The sequence below is a fragment of the Leptodactylus fuscus genome, chromosome 8 (assembly GCF_031893055.1).
Source record: "Leptodactylus fuscus isolate aLepFus1 chromosome 8, aLepFus1.hap2, whole genome shotgun sequence".
In the NCBI taxonomy this organism is placed as follows: domain Eukaryota; kingdom Metazoa; phylum Chordata; class Amphibia; order Anura; family Leptodactylidae; genus Leptodactylus; species Leptodactylus fuscus.
The window spans coordinates 56,322,684-56,347,062 of NC_134272.1; the positions used below are offsets into that span (position 1 = coordinate 56,322,684).

The 24,379-nt window shown below is 42.5% G+C and overlaps 1 protein-coding gene across 1 annotated transcript; it reads left to right on the top strand.

The window, feature by feature from the left end:
- Window positions 1-387: 387 nt before the first annotated feature.
- Window positions 388-22,952, top strand: LOC142216793 (uncharacterized). The gene is made up of 9 exons (XM_075284823.1): window positions 388-461; window positions 4,373-4,432; window positions 7,157-7,216; window positions 13,694-13,753; window positions 17,814-17,861; window positions 18,321-18,380; window positions 19,215-19,280; window positions 20,852-21,014; window positions 22,838-22,952. Exons 1-9 carry the CDS (start codon window positions 407-409, stop codon window positions 22,944-22,946), a joined length of 681 nt encoding a protein of 226 aa, XP_075140924.1. The 5' UTR covers window positions 388-406; the 3' UTR covers window positions 22,947-22,952.
- The last annotated feature ends 1,427 nt before the right edge of the window (window positions 22,953-24,379 follow it).

The following is a 24,379-nucleotide window of genomic DNA, read 5'->3' on the forward strand; positions in this document are numbered from 1 at the left end:
TCACCTAGAAAAATTGTATAATAAGAAAGATGAGATTCTCAGCTTTCACGTGATGTCAAAATTTACATAAGCTGAGCTATGATTAGTTAAAAATTGGGTCGATAATTTCAACTTGAAATGCAGCAGTTTGTTCATGTTGCAAATAAAATCACATTCCCGCCTTAACTAATAATATCTCAGATTATGTTCTGCTAATCTGGATAGGTGTTAAAAAAAAAATCGATTATATCCTATGCTCCTGATGATGGACTCCTTTTAACCCCTTCATGCACTGAATTATACATTTATATAAGGAAGTACCACTTGTATCCTAGCAATATGCCGTCACTCATTTAAGTGATCAAATGTTGATTTTTCAAATTCTGATTTTTTTACCCCTCTTCACATAGGTCAAAACTAATCAATCATGTACGGGCCAGAAAAAGGGAACCCGCCATCTGCTCCACCTTCCTCACAACCAGGTGGGTGTATAAATGTCTAACACATCTAGCGTTTATTTAGACTGTTATATAACTGCACATATTGTTTTTTCATGGTTGAAAATATTTTTTATGCAAAATCATGACTTGTACGGTTGTATGTTTATGGCCATTAACCACTTCAGGACTGGTCTGTTTTCCTGGTTCAGGACACATTTTCGGGGGTTTTCATAGACACGTTTTTGAGGTTTCATAACATTTTTTTTTCTTTGGTTTGGGTTTAACCCAAAAAATGTTTGAGTCTTTTTTTTTGGTGATAATTTGGGATATATTTTTATTTAGTTATTTTTTTCTTTATTTTAATATCTGAGAAAATTTAACCACTTTAGTACCAGGCCAATTTGTGGTCCAGGACCAGACACATTTTCGTTTTTTTTTTGTATGTGCGGTTTTGAGGGCTGTAACATTTTTCCCGTATGTCTCAGTCAACTAATTTTTGTGTCTTTTTTCGGGGACACATAGGGCTTTATTTTTATGTTGTTTTTATTTTCGAATGTGTTTTCATTTTTTTTATATCTGGGAAAATATAAACATAATAGGAGGGAAATTGTGTCTGGTTTTCATTTTTTTTTATTTTTATTTAATAACACAAAGTGTCACTGAAAAACTTTATTAAATAGTTTTTCCTCTCTGTTACGGTAATTTTTATTTTGTATGGTGTCGTCAGGGGTGGGGCTATATCCTTTAATAACAACGTTTTATTAGCGTATTTTTTTTTTATTCTTATTTTATTTACATTTTTTTAAAAACTTTTTTTATTATAGTTTTATTTTATTATTTTTTTCAGATTGTGTCCCCATAACGTCATAAGGGACCTTTGGGGACATCTGATCACTTTTTTTTTGTTACAGAGGCTGATTTCCCCTGCAACTGAGGCTGGTACATTTAGCCTCAGTTGCAAGAGGAATCCAGCCTCCTGCACACTGTATATACAGCTTACTGAGCTGATCTGGGGTCCTGTAGGACCCAGCAGCTCTTGCAAGACGCTGCTCCTGGCGGATCACGTGACCACCGGGTCAGAGGGCGGCCGCATCATGGCAGCGCCCATAGCTGTGTATACAGTGCTCATTCAGCGCTGTATACACAGCGATCGAAATGGCAGGGAAGGGAATAAACCTTCCCTGCCATCTCTGTGGGAGCTGTGGCTGAAGTTACAGCCGGCTCCCAGCTTCAGTAGCTGCACGATCTCCGTGCAGCTACTGTGCTCTGACTGGAACGTTCTGGCAAAACAAGGCAACCAAAATTTTTTTTTCATGTTTATTCTTTAATAGCACCAGATGCTACTAAAAATCGCTCTAAACATTTTTGCCCTCTCTGTTATTGTAATTTTTATATAGGTGACCAGTATTGTATCACTGGGGGTGGGGCTAGATCCAGTGAAGTGAGTGTGGATTTTTTTTTTAATTATTATTTTTTTTTGTTTTTTATTATTAGTTTTCTACATTGTGCCCTTCATAAGGTGATATTTTTTTGCTGATTTCTACTATAACTGTTACAGTGTAACAATATAGAGCTTATCTGGGTGTCCTAAGACCCAGCAGCTCACACACGTCACTGGTCCTAGCTTTCATGTGACCACGGGGCCAGAAGTGGAGACATATCATAGCAGCTCCCATAGCTGTGCATCCAGCACTCATTGACCGCTATGTACATAGCAATTGGGAAGGCATGGACAGTAATACACCTGCCCTCCCTATGGATCATCTGGCTAGCCTAAAAGCAGGTATACTGATCTTACAGCTGCATTGTGCTGATTTTGTGCAGCTGCTTAACCATACAAGCAGTGACCTGGGGGAAAAGAAGATGGCAGACAAACCGGCAAGAAGACTGCCAAAGGTTGATATGGCAGAGCCAAGAAAGGCAAATTCTTTTTCAGATTGTTATAGTCAACTTCACTCTGTGCTTCAATCTGTGTGAACTGTGAAAGAAATCTCATAAAGTTCGCCCATCACTATAGCATAAGAAGTATTAATGCGCCATTACTGATCATTTCCTCTTTAACCCGTTTCTTTTTTTAAACTGTAATTTTTATTAAGTTTTTACAAAGTTTTTGAATACAAACTGTAGGAAAATGTATGCAGAAAATATGTAAGTACAAAAATAGTTAGGGGAGGGAGAAAAAAGGAGGGGGGGATAACCTCAGGGAAAAGCAAATTAGAGATGAGCGAGTACTGTTCGGATCAGCCGATCCGAACAGCATGCATGCATTGAAATGAATGGAAACACCTGGTACTTCCGCTTTGACGCCGGCCGGCCGCTTAACCCCCCCGCATGCCGGCTACGTCCATTCATTTCGATGCCTGCGTGCTGTTCGGATCGGCTGATCCGAACAGTACTCGCTCATCTCTAAAAAGCATCTTAAAATGCGTAAAAACTAGGAAAAACCAGACTGAACAAGGACTAACAGGACACAAGACAGTAGAGAAACTAGAGACACAGGATTGGGGGGACAACAAAAGTTGAGGGAAGGGAGAAAGATATCAGAGACTATGCAGAACGCAGTACGTGTCCCAAGGGGACCAGACCGACTGGAAGACATCCGATGTGTTATTGGCAGTAAGGTACTCCAGGCTGTGCACAGCCTTGATAAGGGCCACAAGGGCAGGGTCAATAGGCGGGTACACACTCTTCCAGTGGAGGGCCACAAGCGTTTTCACTGCAATGCAAAGATACAACAAGAGTTTAGAGTTGTTGGGGAGGCAAATTAAGTAAATAGACAAAAAGATCCAGTGGGACATCCTGGAGAAAGAGCTCATCAGTTAACCTCTGCCCAGAAAACATGTATCAAGGGGCAGCTCCAAAAGGTGTGGTACAATGTGCCCTCTTCTGTAAGGCATATCCAGCAAACCGTGGGAATGCTGGGGTTAAGAGCATGTAGGAGGACCAGGGTATCATTCACTGTACAAGTGCAGATGTTTAAATAGAATGTCAGATCGGGATTTGATCCAGAGCCATAGCCAGTAGGTGTTACACTGCAGACATCCACTTACAGTTTCTATCATGCTCTCTCCGGCACCCAAATGACACTCCCATGACAAAATCGCAAGAGCATTCTTGTTGTAATGGATGCCAGGAGCCCTGGGGTATGGCTTAATAGAAAGTCAGCTGATTTACTGACGTATTGCAGTGTAATATATAATCAATCAAATGATCTCATGTTAAAGCCCCATAGGAGGGCTTAAAATTGAAGTAATAAAAAAATATATGATTGTAACCCTTTATTTTCATAATTGCATCCAGAAGTATTGCTTCTCTGTACTTCTTCAGATATTACAGACCTGGCACTTTAGGATGAAATTCCTAGCTGTCCTGTGTTAATACGTTTAGCCAAGGTATCCCCATCCACCTGAATAGAGCAGTGGTGACTTAATTCATTCTCTATAGGATTGCATTTCTATCTATAGTAGAAAGGGATTTTCTAGACATTTGAAGTTACAGGAAGTCTGTCACTAGGGTGAAGCATATTAGATAAGTCAGGCTCGCCTTTTTCCCCCGATATGCATATGAGCAGTCCGGACCCCTGAGGTCAGCACTGTTACACCAAATTGCTACTCCCCATACTGCACTAAAATGCACCGTGTTCCCGTGCTCATTTGCATATTATGAAATAAATTAATATCCACAACAGAGATATGAATTTCCATGGGGAAAGAGTTGTTACATTCAGGTGAGCCTGACCTGAGTTGCTGGTTTATTAAGCGTCCCCTGGTGACGGACTCTTTTTAAGTTCTATCATGCTATGGAAATATTATCTTTCAATGTTAATAGTGTATGTTACATGTACATGATGCTACCTCATCGTAAGGCTTTGCATATCAGTGTGAACATCCATTATTAGTCCTAGTCCTCCTAAAACTGTTATACTTTTTTTTTTTTTTTTTTTTACAATACAGGGTTTGCAGAAGCTTATCTGAACCCACCACCATATGCAACTGGAGGTCTACAGATTGCAGGTATAGTGCAATCATTTTGTGTAAATCTAGACATTTAAAAAAAAAAAATTTGAGTTGGGAGGGACACTTTAGTTAACCAATATATAAAATAGTATAACACAAAGGTTTGCAGTATCACCATTAGCAACCCAGTGATACCAGCCATAATGACTATATAAACATAGTGAGCCAATAAAAATATATTAATAACATGAGTCAGAGCTTGGTAAAGGGGATACAAATAATATTATCACTGGACCTAGTACCACAGACAACCATTCCAAACAAATAAGGAGGCTATAGTAAGATCCAGAAGCTTACTAGAAACATGTGAGCTAAGGTTTCTGCAGAGTCATGTACATGAGACTGTATAACAGCCGTATGATTCCAGTGGTGTAGTACACCGGGCAAGATCCTCCAGGATGCCCTCAACAGTACTCATCCATAACCCTGTACTGTTAGAGGGAGCGTTCCTTACTGACCAGCTAGACCAGGGGTCCTCAAACTGCGGCCCGAGGGCCACATGCGGCCCGCCAAGCACTTCTGTCTGGCCCCGCCGACAACGCCGGCAGGCGTGCATTTATAATGAAGCTCCTGGGGAGCTCGGGCCAGGGCATGGAGCATACCTCACTTTACCTATTGGAGGGCACCGCTCCCGATGTCTGTGCGACCTGCTCTGCCTCCGGCCCACTGTTTAAAAAGTTTGAGGACCCCTGAGGTAGACTGTCAAGAATGCCCTTCTGACATTGGGCAAAGATCGGTCCTGAAACTAACAGCACCAATATCTCCAGCCCGGGGACGCATAACGGGAAAACCAACAGTGTTTTGAGTTCAGTCGGCTTTCTAGCGGTATTTAAAACCGCATGTACAGAAGGACATGAAAGGTCCTCTTTAATGTTCATGGGACAAATTGCTCTTCATAATGGTACCATTTACTATTCTATACAATGTACTGGAAAAAGCTGGAAAAAAAAATTCAGAATGGGGTAGCATTGGAGAAGAAGTGCATTTGGGCGCCTTTCTTACAGGCTTCTTTTTTATGGCATTGCTGTGCAGCCAAAATGACATATCAGCTGAAATCTACAGTATGTTTCGGTACCATTCTGGGGATACCAAATTTATACAGCTTTATTTACATTTTAACTCCTTAACAAAAATCCAAAACTTTGCAAAATTTTTTTTTTTTTTTTCTGAATGTTGTCATATTTTAACACCTGTAACTTTTTTTTTTTAATATATTTCGGTGTACTGGGACGCACAGGGCATCTTTTTTTTGTGGGCCAAGTGTACTTTTTTAGTTATATTATTTTGGGAAATGTCTGTTGCTTGATCACTTTTTATTAAAATTTTTATCAGTGGCCACTCTGCTCCTCTGCCTCCCCTATTTGGACTACATTTGAATCCTAACACACAACCTCTATTTTCCTCCCAAATTTTTGGGGAAAAAAAGTGTGTCTTATAGTCTGAAAAATATGGTAATGTTATTTATCCTGTTAAACAAAAATGAAAAAAAAAAATACAGGAGAGACTTGTATTTTCCATCACCTCGCTCCCACAAAAAAAAAAAAAAAAAAAAAAAAAATACTGAAATAAAAAAGTTGTATGCATCACTAAATGGTACACCACACAAAGAAAGCCCACGGGAAATCTACCCCCCCAAATGTATATATATATATATATATATATATATATATATATATATATATATATATATATATATTAGAGATGCGCGAATAGTGAAATATTCGAGATTCGAGATTCGTTTCAAGTAGAGCCTCAATATTCGACTACTCGATTGAATATTGAATCCCATTATTGTCTATGGGAAAAAATGCTCATTTCAGGGGAAAACACTATTCGACTAAAGGAGAGTCACCAAGTCCACGAGTAGCAGGAGGAGAGTGTTTAGGAGGAGCGCTGTGCAGTTAAAGCACACGGACCCCATTATATGCTATAGGGTCCGTGCGCTTTAACTGCACAGCACTTGCAGTGCGCTGATAAAAAGTAAGCTCCCTCGTAACCACAAGCTGCCAGCTCTCCTGACTAGCAAAGACGAGCCTGCTGCAAATCAATGAGGGAGTTGACTTTTTCTCATAGGAATGAATTGACCAGTGTTGATTGGCCAGTGTACAGCATTTGGCCATTCAATGCTGGTTCTGCCGGAGGCTTGTCTGTGAGGAGGCGGAGTCTAAGATTGGACCACAATGGAGACTGCTGCAGAACCGGCGTTGATTTGGCGAATGCTATACACTGTATAGCATTCGGCCAATCAACGCTGTTTCTGAATTGAATATTTACTGCGAATAGCTAGTAGTATTCGATCGAGTATGAATATTTCGAATACCATAGTATTTGATCGAATACCTACTCGATCGAATACTACTCACTCATCTCTAATATATATATCTATATGTGAAAGAATATGGTAACTCCTACATAAATAGGATATTGCCATAACCATAACAACCTGATGAAAAAAATCACCATATAATTTTTAATGTAGAGTGAACGTCATAAAAACAAAACACAAAAAAAATTACACTCACACCACAAACATCAAACTTAACAAGAATGTGTAATATACCTGTATATAATACTAGTACTAACTAAAAGTTATTTTATGGAAATATGAATATTTCTTTGTTACATAGACATGATACAGTTTTATAGTAAATCTCTGCATATTAATTTAAGTACCTAATGTGGTCTGGAATTCTTAAAACTTTCTTATTTGTTTTCATTCAGGCAGTGGCCCTGCTTATCCACCTCCACCATCATATGGAATTGACATGGCACAGACCTCAGGTATAGTGCTATAATAATACGTTTACATATATGATTTTTTGGGGGAGGGAAGGCGGGGAGGATAACCCTTTTATGTGCCCATTTCACATATGCATCAAGAGCATTAACCCCTTGCTGCCACCGCTTACCAGTATTTTGTCCTCTATGGTACAGATCAATTTTTCTAATCTGAAATGTGTCACTTTGTATAGTAATAGCTTGAGAATGCTTTTACTTATCCAAGTGATGTATACTAGTGATACATTCTGGTTGATATAATTCACTTTTATATATTAAGAAAATTTGAAAATTGACAGAAAATTATAATTTTTAGAGGAGGAAAATAGGGGAAAAAAACCAAAAAAATTAGTAAAATATTTAACAACATAAATAACATATGGGAGTTATAGTTTTGTAACAGCAGCAAGGCCACATCGGCCCTGCAGTGGAGTTGGCCTAGGTTAAAGGGGTTCCCTGTCGTCCGTACCAGCGGCACAATGTGGGGTATTTCTGCCCCTGTGTGCTGGTAGGACAGGCGGATTTTTAATTAGCCAATCAAAAGCGTGGCTGGCCCTATAAGAGGGCACAAGAACCTCCCCTCTGCGTGTTTTTTTCTGTCCTGTGTGGTCAAGGACAGGTGGGGAGGACTTGTGTCCTCTTATGTTAGGCTCTATGGGTTACCTACCTTTGGAGCATAATTCTTCTTTCTTCAGTTTCTGACCTTCTTGATTGAAGGTTCCTTCCCCTGTCTGGGAAAAAAAGTTTTTTTTTAGCCTGCGTGGCTCCTTTCCTTCCCTCCTACCTCCCTCCCTCCCCCCCTCCCCTCCTTCTCCCTCTGGCTCACCTGTCAGCACATCTCGTGCTGGTGAGTTGGCCCGGCACTCTGCCGCGGGGCTCTCTCGCTGTCGCTCGCGGACGTGCTCTGCCGGAACTAAAGTTCCCGGCGGAGAGTTTCCTGCGTCCGCATTTGCCGGGCGCACACTTCCTGTTGTGCCCGGAAGTATAGCGGCGCCATTGAAGGTCCTGGCGCCGGCGAAGGATGTTTTCTCCGGCTTTCTGCTTAGTGCAGAATCTAGCCTGCACGCACGTCCGGGCCAGGAATTGAGGGGGTAGGCGCCCCTGCTGGGGCTGTATGAAGAGGGGGGGGGGTAACCTTTTTCTCTTCCTGGAGGGTTCATGTGACTATGGCCCCTCCCATTTCCGGCCGGCCGGGTTAAAGGTCAGGCCGGCCGGTTATTAGTTACCTTCTCCTTTCTAAGGCGGAAGGCTGTGCATCAGAGGTTGTTGCTTAGCTTCAAGTCTCCTTTTGCCTCCAAACCAAATCTTCAGTTTCTTGTCACCTTGCTGTCCGGTCTAGGACACGGTAAGATCTACCCCTTCTTTTGATATTTGGTAGAATATGTTGGTGACAATTTTGCATGGTCTATGGTCTCTCTGTAGGATATGTCTTCCTCTACTACCCCCCCTGGGGATTATAGGAGGAAATCTACTGCCAAAAGGAAGCACCTTTCCTGTTTTGACTGTGACACACCGCTCCCTGATGGTAGGTAGCGGCTTAAGAGGTTATCCCTCTGGGGTACTACCGGCCCTATAACCCGCCTATTATTTTTAGGCTATGAGTGGGCCCGTTGTCGTGGTTGCAGAGCCTCCCACCTGAGGAGCCTTCTCCTAGAGATATGATGGCCTGGGTCAAGGAGATGGTGAGTTGGGCATCGCTTGGGTAAGGATAATTCCCTTGCTTGTACTCTCTCTTTATTTTTTGCAGGATGATTCCCTCAAAGGCATACAGTCTACCTTGTCTCAGCTCGCCAAGAGACCATGCACAGAGCATCGTTCCTCGTCCCTCCCTCCCCTGGAACATCTACGGGTGGCAGAGGATGTTTCCTCCGAGGACGACTCTGTAGTTTCCAGCAGACCTGTGTTCCACTATGAACAAACAGGCAGGCTGCTGAAGTCCATCCGGTCTACAGTGGGCCGAGATGTTGACGGGGAAGCCTCCACGTCTGCCTCTGGGGGACATATTGCCTTCCATGCGGACGCCACGCTGACCGACCTCATGGTGCAGCAGTGGAAGCAGCCAGAAAAAGGACATTCATTATCTAGGATCTTTAAGCACCTGTTCCCTATGGATTCAACTCAGTGGGATTCCTGGGGGCCTCCCCCGAAGGTGGATCTAGCCGTGGCGAAGTTGTCTCGTAGAACCCTGGTGCCCCTTGAAGATGGATCAAATCTTCAGGATCCTTTGGATCGCAGGGCTGACGCCACCCTAAAGAAGGTTTATTCTGCTTCCTCTGCCCAAGCCTCAGTAGCCATAGCCTCTACCACTGTGGGCGATTTTCTTCGTAACCGCCTAGCCACCTTGGAGCGGGATATTGATTCCGGTGTGGACAGGGATGACATCTTGGCTTCCATGAAGAATATTCATAGGGCCGCAGATTTTTTGGCAGAATCTTCTCGCCATCAGTTGAGAATTTCAGCCAAGTCGATGGCGTTGTCTACTGCGGCCCGCAGACCCCTGTGGCTAAAGCCTTGGCGTGCAGACTTTGCATCCAAGGCTGCTCTTTGCGCGCTCCCTTTTGAGCCAGGAAGAGTATTTGGGCAGGGCTTGGATACTATCATAGAGGGATTAGCTGAAGGTAAGGGGAAGTCCTTACCTCAAGCTGCCAGGGGCAGACGTGCCCCCTCTAGAGGCAGAGGTTCCGCCTCTAATTATAGACGCCCAACCCAGCAAAGGCGTCCCAGATATCGTCCTAGAGGTTCCGGACGTGGTGCTTCCAGGGAGGACACCAAGAGGAAGCCGGAATTTTGACGCGGGGCAGCTCCCTGTGGCCCCCCTTCCTGTGGGAGGACGTCTTTCGGTTTTTTTCAGAGCTTGGGTCACCCATATTCAAGATCCATGGGTGCTAAGAATTATACAGCACGGTTATCTTATCAAATTCCACCTTCCACCTCCAGATCGGTTTGTTGTCACCAGAACCCTTCCACCTTCCCAACAGGCCAGTTTAGAGGCCTTGGTCGCCGAGTATGTCATCAAAGGCGCCCTGGAGAAGGTCCCAGCCTCAGATCTCGGTCTGGGAGTTTACTCCCCCGTCTTTCTGGTCCCCAAAGTCACCGGGGGCTGGAGAATGATAATAGACCTGAGGTATCTCAATCGCTTTATCAAGAAGAGGTCATTCCGTATGGAAACCGTGGATTCCGTGTCTGCTTTTCTCCAGCCAGGAGACGTGATGGTTACCCTCGACCTGAAGGACGCCTACCTTCATGTCCCTATTGCTCACTCCCACAGGAAATTCCTCAGGATTGCCGTTTCTATGGCCGGCCACAGGGAGCACTTTCAATTCACAGCTCTGCCGTTCGGCATCACATCCGCCCCCCTGGTATTTACCAAGGTGATCGCTCCGGTTGCTGCGGCCCTCAGACTACAGGGCCTCTTCATCGTTCCTTACCTAGACGACTGGCTTCTGAAAGCTCAGTCTCCGGCTGCTCTCCTCCAGCAGCTCAACCTTGCCATCAGTTTCCTACAAGAGTTAGGATGGATCATCAATTGGGAGAAGTCCGAAATCGTTCCTTCCACACGGAGGAAGTTCCTCGGGTTCATAGTGGATTCAGAAACGATGCAGATCTTCCTCTCCAGCCCAAGGAAAGAAAGGATCCAGGCCGGTGCACGGTTTCTATTACACACCCGGCGGGTAACTATTCGCACCGCCATGAGGGTCCTCGGCCTAATGTCATCCTCGGCCAGAGCAGTCCCTTGGGCTTTATGGCATTTGCGTCCCCTGCAGATGGAAGTGTTGACAACCTGGAACAGGTCTCCACGGGGACTGCACAAGAAGATCTGCCTTTCTCCCGCTACCCGTCTTTCCCTCAGATGGTGGATACACCTGAAAGACGGAAGGTCCACGGTCCCAACATTGTGGACCCTGTTGACAACAGATGCATCCCAGTGGGGATGGGGAGCCCATTGCCAGGACAGGACTGTACAAGGACGATGGAGATGTCCGGAGCTGGGATCTTCCAATCTCAAGGAACTCAGAGCTGTGTACTTGGCCCTAGTGCACTTTGCCCCGGAGTTGAGAGGCAAGTCTGTCAAGATCAGGTCAGACAACATGACGGTGGTTGTTTACATAAACAAACAAGGGGGCACCAGGTCACCAACCTTACTGAGAGAGACGAATCTTATATTTGCCTGGGCAGAGAAGAACCTAGCCCAGTTATCCGCTGTTCACATAAAGGGCTCCCTGAACATAGTAGCGGATCATCTGAGTCGGGGTATTACCGTATCAGGAGAATGGTCTCTCAATCCAGACGTTTTTCAACAGATCGTCCAGAGATGGGGTCTCCCGGAGGTCGATCTAATGGCTACCCGACTCAATGCCAAGGTAGGGACCTTCTGCTCCCTATACCAGGAGGACGATCCCTTGGCAGTGGATGCCCTGTCCATCCCATGGAGGTTCAGGCTGTTTTACATATTCCCTCCAATTCCAATCATACCGAAGGTATTGATCAAAATAAGACAGGACCAAGCCTCGGGAATAGCCATAATCCCGTTCTGGCCAAAAAGGGCTTGGTTTGCTCAGCTCATACTAATGAGTCAGGGCATATATTGGAGGCTTCCCCCTCTCCCAGATCTGGTAACCCAAGGAGAGCTGAGATGCCAGGATCTGAGGAGACTCAACCTGACAGCCTGGAGGTTGACCAGTCCCTATTGAGGAATAGAGGACTGTCACAAGCCGTCTTGAAGACCCTATCCAGCGCCAGAGCGGATTCGACTAACAGGAATTACCGTCGAATTAGTAACATCTTTAATGCCTGGTGTCTGCAGCATCAAGTGGACTCCACTGGTCCCCCGACTGAGGCGATCCTGGACTTCCTTCAAGACGGACTAGACAGAGGTCTGGCTGCGGCCACACTCAAAGTACACGTAGCGGCCCTGTCCGCCTATCTGGGGAGGCGTTTGTCTCAGGATCCTTTAGTGAGCACCTTTATTAAAGGGGCAACTAGGCTGAGACCGGTGGTGAACACCCCTGTCCACCAATGGGACCTGATTCCGGTCCTGAACGCTCTTTGCGACCAACCATTCGAACCCCTGGAAGAAGTCTCACTTAAGTTACTAACTGGCAAAATGGCTCTACTATTGGCAGTTACAACTGCCAAAAGAGTTAGTGAGCTACAAGCCTTGTCTGCCGAGGAGCCATATACTATATTTTTTCCGGACCATGTGCAGCTTAGGTTCCTCCCAGGATTTCGTCCCAAGATTCCATCTGCTGCAAATAGGAACCAAACTATTTCTCTTCCAGCATTTTTTCCCTTCCCCTCTTCATCCGAAGAGGAAAGATGGCACAGGCTGGATGTTATCAGATGTCTGCAAATTTATCTGCAGCATACTCGCCCTTTTAGGCAGGCCGAAAACCTGTTAATCAGTTATACGGGGAAGAATAAAGGCGCCAAGGCCGCCAAGGCCACGATATCCCGCTGGGTCTCCGATACCATAAAAGTCGCCTATACCGCCCAAGGGCGTCCGGTCCCATCTTTTCTTCATGCCCACTCGACCAGGGCAGTGTCCACCTCTCAGGCCGAGAGGATTGCGTTGTCCTTGGATCAGATTTGTGCAGCTGCCTCCTGGGCATCTGAGTCCACGTTCATTCGGCATTACCGCCTGAGGGACCGGGTGTCCGATTCCTCTGCCTTTGCCCAAACTATTTTGAGCTCTGTCATGGAATAATCCCGCCCATCTTTGGGCCTACTTGCTATATCCCCACATTGTGCCGCTGGTACGGATGACAGGGAACAAGTGATTATGAAGATAATCTTGTTTCCCTTAGTCCTAACAGCGGCACAAGATTTCCCACCCTGGGAATCATATCTTATGTATAAAACTGTGTATAAATATGGAGGTACTTTTGTATTGACACGCAGAGGGGAGGTTCTTGTGCCCTCTTATAGGGCCAGCCACGCTTTTGATTGGCTAATTAAAAATCCGCCTGTCCTACCAGCACACAGGGGCAGAAATACCCCACATTGTGCCGCTGTTAGGACTAAGGGAAACAAGATTATCTTCATAATCACTTGTTGTCTAGGTAAAGATGGACAGTCTTTTTAATGTTTAAATCAGCCAGGGACAGTGAAAAACAAAACAAAAAAAACACTCCTCTGTCCCCAATGCTCCGGTGTTCTCCTGCATGTCCTGGTTCTTGAGCTCTGGTGGCGTCTCCCGTGTCTCTTCTGGAGTTCCGCTGAAGCCGCTGATTAGCCTCAGCGGTCACGTGACCATTGGGACCAATCAGCAGCCTCAGGAAGAGAACCCGTGATGTTACAGGTAGTGACATTGCAGACCATTTGCTGATTGGCCTCAGTAGTCACATGACCGCTGAGGCCAATCAGTGGGACTCCTCTTGTTACATTTACATGATGCAGTCTCATAGTAAATCTCTGCATGTCAAAAGTAAGTATCCAATGTGGTCTGGAATTCTAAAAAAAATTATATTTGTTTTCCTACAGGCAATAGTGTGGCTTACCCAACTCCACCACCATATGGAATTGACATGCCACAGCCCTCAGGTATAGTGCAATAAATTTGTTTACATACATATATGATTTGTTTTTGGAAGGGGGGGGGGGAGTAACCCTTTTATATGTCCATTTCACATATGCTTCAAGAGTATTAACCACTTACTGCCACAGCCTGTTTTGTCCTCCATGGCACAAACCAATTTTTCTAATCTGACAAGAGTCACTTTGTTAGGTAATAACTTGAGATTGCTTTTACTTGTCCAAGTGATTTATGCTAGTGATACATTTTGGTTGATATATTTCACATTTATATATTTCAAAAATTCTGAAAATTGTCAGAAAAATACAATTTCTCTGCTTTTAAAAAAATATAGTCATAGCAGACAAAATAGTTACCATATATACTCGAGTATAAGCCAACCCGAATATAAGCCGACCCCCCTAATTTTACCACAAAAAACTGGGAAAACTTATTGACTCGAGTATAAGCCGAGGGGGGAAATTCAGCAGCTACTGGAAAATTTCAAAAATTAAAATGGTCGGAGTTTTTGGGTGCAGTAGATGCTGGGTGCTGGGAAAGGTGAGGGGGTGTTTTGGTTGTCTGTCTGCCCCTTACCTGAGCTTGCGGACTGTTTTTCTTCCCCCACTTGGAATTCAGTCTGGCTGAATATAGGGGATCTGCAGTGCTCCTATTAACCCCTTCCCAACAGAACAGGAGCACTGCAGATCCCCTATATTCAGTAGACCGGGACTGACAGACACAGGGATACCTAATGTGTATGTGTTTCACAGTCATTTTCGACTTTTGTATGTATTCTAGGGAAAGGAGGGCATTACAACATTTATTTTATTTATTTTTTACATTTTCTTTTTTTTATTGCACTATTTTATGGGAGATACTATACATTAATATTGTGGCTGGTCATAGACACCCCCCCCCCTCCTAAAAAATTAAAAAAAATTAAAAAAAATTATTATTATTATTTTTTTTTTTTGCTGACCCGAGTATAAGCCGAGGGGGGCTTTTTCAACACAAAAACAGTAATACTTAACATTCACCATACACATATATATATATACAGTCCTATGAAAAAGTTTGGGCACCCCTATTAATCTTAATCATTTTTAGTTCTAAATATTTTGGTGTTTGCAACAGCCATTTCAGTTTGATATATCTAATAACTGATGGACACAGTAATATTTTAGGATTGAAATGAGGTTTATTGTACTAACAGAAAATGTACAATATGCATTAAACCAAAATTTGACCGGTGCAAAAGTATGGGCACCTCAACAGAAAAGTGACATTAATATTTAGTAGATCCTCCTTTTGCAAAGATAACAGCCTCTAGTCACTTCCTGCAGCTTTTAATCAGTTCCTGGATCCTGGATGAAGGTATTTTGGACCATTCCTCTTTACAAAACAATTCAAATTCAGTTAAGTTTGATGTCGCCGAGCATGGACAGCCCGCTTCAAATCATCCCACACATGTTCAATGATATTCAGGTCTGGGGACTGGGATGGCCATTCCAGAACATTGTAATTGTTCCTCTGCATGAATGCCTGAGTCGATTTGGAGCGATGTTTTGGATCATCGTCTTGCTGAAATATCCATCCCCGGCATAACTTCAACTTTGTCACTGATTCTTGAACATTATTCTCAAGAATCTGCTGATACTGAGTGTAATCCATGCGACCCTCAACTTTAACAAGATTCCCAGTGCCGGCATTGGCCACACAGCCCCAAAGCATGATGGAACCTGCACCAAATTTTACAGTGGGTAGCAAGTGTTTTTCTTGGAATGCTGTTTTTTTTGGACGCCATGCATAACGCCTTTTTGTATGACCAAACAACTCAATCTTTGTTTCATCAGTCCACAGGACCTTCTTCCAAAATTAAGCTGGCTTGTCCAAATGTGCTTTTTCATACCTCAGGCGACTCTGTTTGTGGCGTGCTTGCAGAAACGGCTTCTTTCTCATCACTCTCCCATACAGCTTCTCCTTGTGCAAAGTGCACTGTATTGTTGACCGATGCTCAGTGACACCATCTGCAGCAAGATGATGCTGCAGCTCTTTGGAGGTGGTCTGTGGATTGTCCTTGACTGTTCTCACCATTCTTCTTCTCTGCCTTTCTGATATTTTTCTTGGCCTGCCACTTCTTGGCTTAACAAGAACTGTCCCTGTAGTCTTCCATATCCTTACTATGTTCCTCACAGTGGAAAATGACAGGTTAAATCTCTGAGACAACTTTTTGTATCCTTCCCCTGAACAACTATGTTGAACAATCTTTGTTTTCAGATCATTTGAGAGCGGGCTGTCCATGCTCGGCGACCATCAAACTTAACTGATCTTGAATTGTTTTGTAAGGAGGAATGGTCCAAAATACCTTCATCCAGGATCCAGGAACTGATTAAAAGCTGCAGGAAGCGACTAGAGACTGTTATCTTTGCAAAAGGAGGATCTACTAAATATTAATGTCACTTTTCTGTTGAGGTGCCCATACTTTTGCACCAGTCAAATTTTGGTTTAATGCATATTGCACATTTTCTGTTAGTACAATAAACCTCATTTCAATCCTGAAATATTACTGTGTCCATCAGTTATTAGATATATCAAACTGAAATGGCTGTTGCAAACACCAAAATAATTAGAACTAAAAATGATTAAGATTAATAGGGGTGCCCAAACTTTTTCATAGGACTGTATATGTACTTTATGTTTTTATTTTGTTATATGTAAATCCTTTTATTTTTGTAGGACATTAGAAGGCTTATAATTTTAGTTGCAAATTAAAAAAATAAAATTTATTGAGACCAGCTATATAAGAAAATTTCAGAAACTGTCCTTGTTTAGTAAAGTTCCAGAAAAAAGTTTTGAATAAGTTAAGAGGACCTTTCATGTCCTCCTGCACATGCGGTTTTATATTATATATATTTCTATATAGTTCTATAGCATTCAGCTTTCGCCTTCTGTGCCTTGAGCCCATGAAGTACCAATACAATGAGAATGCCTGATCCCTGATAGTGACCCCATTTTGACAACTACACCCCTCAAGGAATTTTTTTGAAGGATGTGACATAGAATTTATTCCCTTAAGTACATCAATACCCTATATGTGGTCAAAAAGTGGAAAATGTAGGGCTCAGAAGGGATGGGCACCATTTGGTTTAGGTGTGCAGATTTTGCTGTCTTTTTTGTAAAACTCTATAATGGAAACTGTTGATTACTGATGCAAAAATTTTCTAAAATGCATCCTAGTTATTTTGGGCGTAGTAGTAATAATAATAGTAATTTTGTTTGAGTTTTTCCAAGTTAGGGGCCGTTCACACGGAGTAAACGCAAGCTGATTATGGCAAAATACACGTGTAAAAATCAGACTCCCATTGACTTCAATGCCATTTTTTACACGTGTATTTTGCCATAAGCAGCTCATGTTTACTCCGTGTGAACGGCCCCTATGTTTTCCTCTGCGGACTTTCTGCTTCTATTATACATATAGGGAAATCTCTGGCGTTTCTGTAGGTATAACTGACTTGCTGCAATTTACAAAACCGCGATGGTTTGGAAATCGCAGCATTTTTGCTGCAGCTATTTTGCAATGTGTGGATGGGATTCACCACTTTTCAGTAATTCTGCACACTTTTTCATTTTATTTGTTCCATTTGTTTGTTTGTTTTATTCACTTACTAAGTGAGTATGGTGAATTGAGGTTTCTTTTACATTATTTTTTAAAAAACTTTTTACTTTATTTTTTTAATTTTTTTTTTAAACTTGTTACTTTATTTTTAAAGGTGGGGCTTCACTGTGCATCCCTACAATTACTTACATAATACATTGTATGGCAGTGTATTAAAACTTATTTTGATATAATTATACTGCCCATTATACACCTAATACATTGATGGGGTCCGAGCAGCCAGACCCTTAGCCTTCAGACACTTCTAACTTTCCTAAGGATCAGTGATAGATCCGCTGAAAGCTATCATTATATGAAACTATTAACATTGAATTGCTACATGGATGTGATACCAGCTCGCAGTAAATCTCTGCATATCAGTGATAATATCCCTTATTGTCTAGTTTGATTAAAACTTTTTTTTAATGCAGGTGCCAGAAGACCTTATCCACTCCCGTCACTCCCCGGACAGCCCACAGGTATCGTGCTATAGTTACATGCTCATATGTGAATGATCTTGTGCATGTCAGAGGGTGTTAAATATTTTTTTATTAAATATACAGTACTGTTAAACAAACATCTTTACTTCTCATTTTCTCATTGAGTACGTACGGAGTACAAGGCTGTGTGAAGCAGGGACAGCTCTGTATATAAAAAGAGCATGTTAGGGAGGCAGAGTCTCTCACAAGCATAGATGGTCAGCAGTTCATCAATCTGTGAAAAACTAAGTCTAAATAATGTGCAACAATTTCAGAAAAATGTTTTTTAATGTAAAATAACAGACTATCAGGAATATCCTGCCATCTACAGTACATAATATCATCGAAAGCATCTCAGCTTGGGATGGGGGTTGTAATTGTTATGTGGATATGATGTGATCTCATAGTAAATCTTTGCATATCAATGTAAGCATCCTGTATATTTGTTTCTTTATGCAGGTGTTGGAGTAGCCTATCCAAACCAACCACCAGTTGTAATTGGCGGAGCACCGCCTTCAGGTATAGCACATCAATAATAATAATAATAATAATAGCATACTAATTTTTATGCAGTGAAAGTGGGGACAAATAATGTTCTAAATCAAGTAAATGTAACAAAACTGCAATACTTCACACGGTCGCTAATGTAGGTAAAGGGGTTGTCGGGCCCCAAATCGAATTCCATACTGAGAGTCACCAGTATGTGATTGGTGTAGGTTTTTCTTCTTTGCTGGTTATCTACCAGCACACATAAACATACCTCCCAACCATTATAGATTCAGCAGGATAGTCCTGGAGTTTGGGTGCCGGGTGATGGAAGGCATTTTCCAACTTTAACGCTACAGAGTTGAATATAATTGTGAAGCCGGATGTCGTCCACTGCCTGCTTCACCATTCAGCCTCTGTCTCTGTTGCCAGCAGTAATGGCTGTGAACTTCAAGAGAATTATTTAGAAGATTCTCTGGTTTGATTGACAGGTGACTGATTACTGGGACCCCCACTGATGGGGATCCCCCAATGGGGATCTCTAACACCACTGTTTGAATGGAGTTGCTGTCACACATGCATGCCGCAGCATCATTTCCCTCTATGGGACTACTGGAGATAGCCAATCACAGTGCTAAGATTCTCTTCGAAAGTTCTATAGACATTGAATGGAGCTCCATTGAGTCAACAGACACGGGAACCCTTTGTCATTACAGTCTTGTATAACCCCTTTAACTTCTATCTTGCTGTGTATATATTAAGATTTATTTGTTACATGGATATCATGCAGTCTTGTACTATATCTTTGGATAAAGTATTCCTTGTTATGTAGTCTCCATAAAATTTTCCTATTTGCTCTTTATCTAGGCGCTAAAGTAGTTTATCCTGCACCCGGACCACCACCTGCTGCAGTTGGAGGGGCAGCGACCACAGGTATCATACAATAAATACACATTTATAGCTGATACCTACAGCTAATGGCCGCAGCAGCTACAGAATGGCAGTGACATCAGAAGATTTGCAGTATATTGCGACATTGTGTATATCATGATAAAACAATAACATTGAAATATTCTATGTGTTTGCCACACCCTCTGGCGTGTATAACGCAGCACGACTAATAAGAGAGATATCACATTAGGGGCGTGTGGTGGTGGATTCTGGGGCTATATAGTCCTGATGGCTTCTACCTGAGCATCACGACCCACCATCAGTGTCGCAGGAATTACTGTTTTTACTGCATTTTGTTAAGTCCTCTTGTCTTTATACTTACCCTCCTGATGATCCCAGGAATATTAGTCTGGGGGAAACGCATAGAGGGACTTGTAGAGTTTCAGGATGCTGTTGTATACAACATTGTGAGCAGCACTTTTACAGCGCACCTGATGGCAACCCAGAGAAACTAATAGGTATCCCTGTTGTCTGTTTCCTCTATATACTTATCACCAGGGTGTGGGGACATAGTGGAATATAGTAGTGCAGCAGATACATATTACTATAAGGACTGAATTACATATCACTCAGAATCCCTACGCAGTTATATCTGGTTATTACATACTTTTGTTATATTGAGGTCACACATTGTTGAATAAAATATCTGACTCTGGGAAAGCTGAGTGAGAAGGAGTGTAACTAGATCTTTTTAGGCCATGGCCCAATGAGACAGAAATGCTGAGTGAATAATTGCGGCGTTTTACAGTACAGGCAAAGTGTATCCCATGCCCACTTTGTGGTAAAATTCTCTGTGCGGACACACCGTGATTTCCAAGATCGGTGCAGTTCTGGAAATCACAGCATGCCAATTATACTTACGGAAACCTTGGCGGTTCCCCATAGATATAATTGTAACAGAAAGTCTGCGGAGGAAAACTCTGCAAACTTTCTGTTTAAGGCGCTGCTAGAAGAACCACGATGCGTTGCTGCCGTGGTTTCTCCCGCAGGGCTTTAATGCTGTGGGACGTCCCGTGGGGCCTTAGCCTAAGACTGTGTTCACACACTCAGAGGTGATCTCCACCCCAGCATATACCTTCAATATGACTATATAGTCAGTTTTGCATCTACAAGAGTGTTTTATTTTTTATTTATAATAAAACTTATGTTTTATCACTATGTGGATTTATGTGGATTTTCTCCATTTTGAGTGTCTATCCCTCGGTGATATTCTCCTATGTGTCTAAAAGTAAATGAAACAAATTTTTGGGCTGAAGCCCCATGTGTTATATACGCTGCGGCAAAAACTGCAGTATTTTATTGTCCCTACAAAGTGGACTACATCATTGCTGGGAAGACATGTCTATAGTAGTGTATCATCTGGGGTCGCGTTTCTCACTGTCCAGCTGTATCTCTGCAATGGGGAGATATTGGCAAAGCTGGGTGTAATTCAGTGCAGCGTGAGCATTGCTATGGCAAATAACACTTCTTACCTTAGAGGACTTGAAAAGTCTTCTTTAAAAGCCAACTATAGTTTTTCATACTTACATTTTGTTTTGTCCTCTCCATCACAGTGGTTGTCTCTCCTGTACCTGCAACGGTGATGGTGGGAACAACATTCGCTGACACCCCAGCATCGTGCGTCTGTCCTGTCTGTCGCCAGCAAATAGTGTCACGTATAGAGTATAAGAATGGGCTTCTCGTCTGGGCTATCTTCGGCACCCTGATTTTCCTTGGGTAAGTGCTAAAATTAAACAATAATTAATCTTGTATGGGTAATAGAAGACAAAGAGGAAACTAAAGCATTGTGTTTAATGGGAGTCTACCTCCTCCCTCAGATCACAGTGATAACCAGCACATTTATGTTACGTATGTCACATTTTGAAAAAAAAAAAAAAAGTTTTATGCAGACTATTCAGTTGGTGCACTAGGGACAGGCCTTCACCTCCCTAGAGCATTCACAGCCCTACCATCTCCTGCCTGTGCCACCCTGTGCAGTGAGAGTTCATCATCCTCATCATACAAGGTAATAAAATGTATTAATTGTTCAGTTACAACTTTTGATACTCCTAAAAATAATGGAATCTTCTTACCAGTTCCAGCTTTTGGTGGGTAGCCTAAATCTTGGTGTCATGTAAAGAAGGGGGAATGATGGGTGCAGGAGAATTAAACCTAATACAACCCTAACACCCCAATAAAATGACTCCCACCCTCATAAGGGCAGTCTCAATTGATCCTAGCCGATAGTCGCTGAATTCAGAGCACTGTCGGCTTTCTAGTAGTATATAATACCACATGTGCTTGAGGACATGAAAGGTCTTCCTTAAGGCTTTGTTGGACCAGTGCAGTTTTTGTGCATGTTTTGCATACAGTTTTTAAAGAGTGTCACCATAATCTTCTCTATTGAACTATAAGCACAGTCAGATAGATGGGGTTCATGTGAATACAATGCTTTTTCTGCTTCCCAATTGGAACCACTGTTGTTGAGATATACATTTTTTCTTGATATGCTAATAAGCTATTTGCTGTAATGGGCTTTCATGGGGACTAGTAGCCAAAAAAAGCCTTTCTGGACTGAATAGCTGCACCAGGGGAAAGATGGTCACGGAGAAAAGGATATAAGCATCTTAGTAAATAAGTAACTGAAATAACGCATGTCTAATGGAGTTAAAAAATGCAAAGTATAGTCTATAGCAGCGGTCTCAACCTGTGGTACATGTACACCTGAGTTTGAAAAAGTGGGAGGAGAGAAAGGAAGCTACGGCCGCTAGACATTTTGGATCTCTGGCCAATAGAAAGGTAGTGTCTGGTCCAGAGAGAGATATTTGAGTGTCGTCAGCATAGCAATGGTAATGAAAACCATGAGATTCTATAAGTTGGCCCAGGCAGAGGGTGTAGATGGAGATCAGGAGGGGTTCTAGGATGGAGCCTTGGGGGACACCTACAGAGAGAGGGAATGGTGAGTCGGTGGTGTGTGAGTGGGAGACACTAAATGTGCGGTCGGTGAGGTATGAGGAGATCCAGGAAAGGGCCAGGTCTGAGATACCAAGGGATGAGAGAGTTTCTAAAAAGAGGGAGTGGTCAACTGTGTCAAAGGCAGAGGAGAAGTCAAGGAGAAGGAGGACAGAGTAGTGATGCTTGGCTTTGGCAGTTAGAAGGTCATTAGTGAGAAGAGTCATAAGAGAAGTATTAGTTTTTATTATCAGTTTTTCTGCTTTTTTTGGATCTAGTAAACCTAGTTAGAAAAAAAACTGTTCTATTGCACCAAATCTGCACTGTGTGTCAACAATCAACATCTGAATGCTGTGCTTTTTGGTAATGTAGGCTTTGGACCTTAATAGATACCAGCAGAGCCTGGCTGAGGCTGTTATGAGGTATACTATACAGGGTGAACAGGCATTAGTCCCACTTAGACTCTGAACTAGTAACTCTCTATTGTATTACTGTCATGTGTTTGATAAACAATATCCTCATATGAATGAATTCCAACCAATACCTGGATGACTTGTTTTCTATGAACTCTTGCTTTCTGCATTATCTCATTGTGTTTTCTTCCATAGTTGCTGGTTAGGATGCTGCCTGATTCCTTTCTGTATGGACAGCTGTAAGGATGTCGACCATTACTGTCCCAGCTGCAATCATCACCTATCCAAATACAAAAAGCTTTGAATGTGATCCCTCAATTGTGCAGAAAAATAAGAATATTTTTTACTGGAATGTCAATGTTTTACACGTGTGCAAAAGTTGTAGGTAGGTGTGGGTAAATCCTGCAAGTTGGAATGCCTTCAAAGATAGTTGGTCAATTAACAAGACAGATATTTATTTGATATCGATATTTGGTGTCACCGCCCTTTAGAGGAGGAATCCTGGAAGTGATGACATCTCATCATCATCCAGTCTGTCTGGGATTACAAGACAGAAGGATATGAGCAAGCCTGCAACCAAAGTAGATCTGCAAGCCTACAACCAAAGAAGATCTACAAGCCTACATCCACAAAAGATCTGACAAAAATAAACTATCACTTCTATTTTTTTTCCACACAAACGTAATACTTTTGCATAGCAATAAAGTTAATCTCAATATATAAGTGGATACCTTGTATGAGCTCCTAAACATCTGCAATTAATCTGCATTAATAACCATATGCATCGTTAATTCAATATTTTTTGTCAGCTCAGTCATTGTTAAAGGAGAATTCTGCATCTAATTTTACACTAGAAAGCAATGTCCACTTTACAGATGAAACTACAACTCCCAACATGCTCCATTCATTTCCATGGAAGTTCCAAGAACAGCAGAGCAAGTATGCATGCTGGGAGTTGTAGTTTTGCAACAGCTGGAGAGCCGTACGTTCCCTACCCCTGGCCTAAGGGCTGTACCTGGAACCTTTAGGACACTTGGATCCCATGGAACAGCACCCATAGCCTGTTGTACTCCTATTCAATTCTATATTAGTCTTGTCCAGCTTAGAACATCATATGGCATCTGTGACCAAGGTGTGATTTGCAGCTTCTGGCATGTTATAGGTTCTTTCTTTAACTTCATAGGATCTATCCATTGATCTATTACAAAATAATGTTATCCCAAGCCACAGAGATCCCTCTAGAAGTCCATAGCACAGAGATATTGCCCACACACATGCACCATACAGATGTCACAGATGTTCCCAGTTTTCTAGACACAGTTGCCTGCCACAGATTTTTCCTAGGGTGTCTTATGCAGATTCATGTACCAGATGTCATACATATACATACATATCTTCCTAGTCTCCAGAGTGCCCCTGTCCACACATACAGGTCCCCCAGTGGCCCCCAAGCTGTGTAGACAATCTAATGTGTATGGCAACCTTTTTGAAATTTTCCTATACATGGATATACATCTTATATACAACAATCACTTCTTACAAGACTTTGTACAAGCACTTTTACCTCTTCTATCATCCTTATTCACTCTGAAATCTTGGATCCAGTACATTTGGACCAGTGTACTATCAAGCACTTTTTATTTCTTATGTCAATTCCTCATAGATAGTAAGCTCTTGCGAGCAGGCCATCACTCCTACTTTTTGATGAATTGACTATTTTGTTACTCTGTGATGTTT

Excerpts from the sequence above, each read along its gene's own strand:
- LOC142216793 (XM_075284823.1), top strand. The coding sequence starts at position 407 with ATGTACGGGCCAGAAAAAGGGAACCCGCCATCTGCTCCACCTTCCTCA. Across the intron at positions 4,433-7,156 it reads TGGAGGTCTACAGATTGCAG|GCAGTGGCCCTGCTTATCCA; the intron begins GTATAGTGCAAT and ends GTTTTCATTCAG. Across the intron at positions 17,862-18,320 it reads ACTCCCCGGACAGCCCACAG|GTGTTGGAGTAGCCTATCCA; the intron begins GTATCGTGCTAT and ends TTCTTTATGCAG.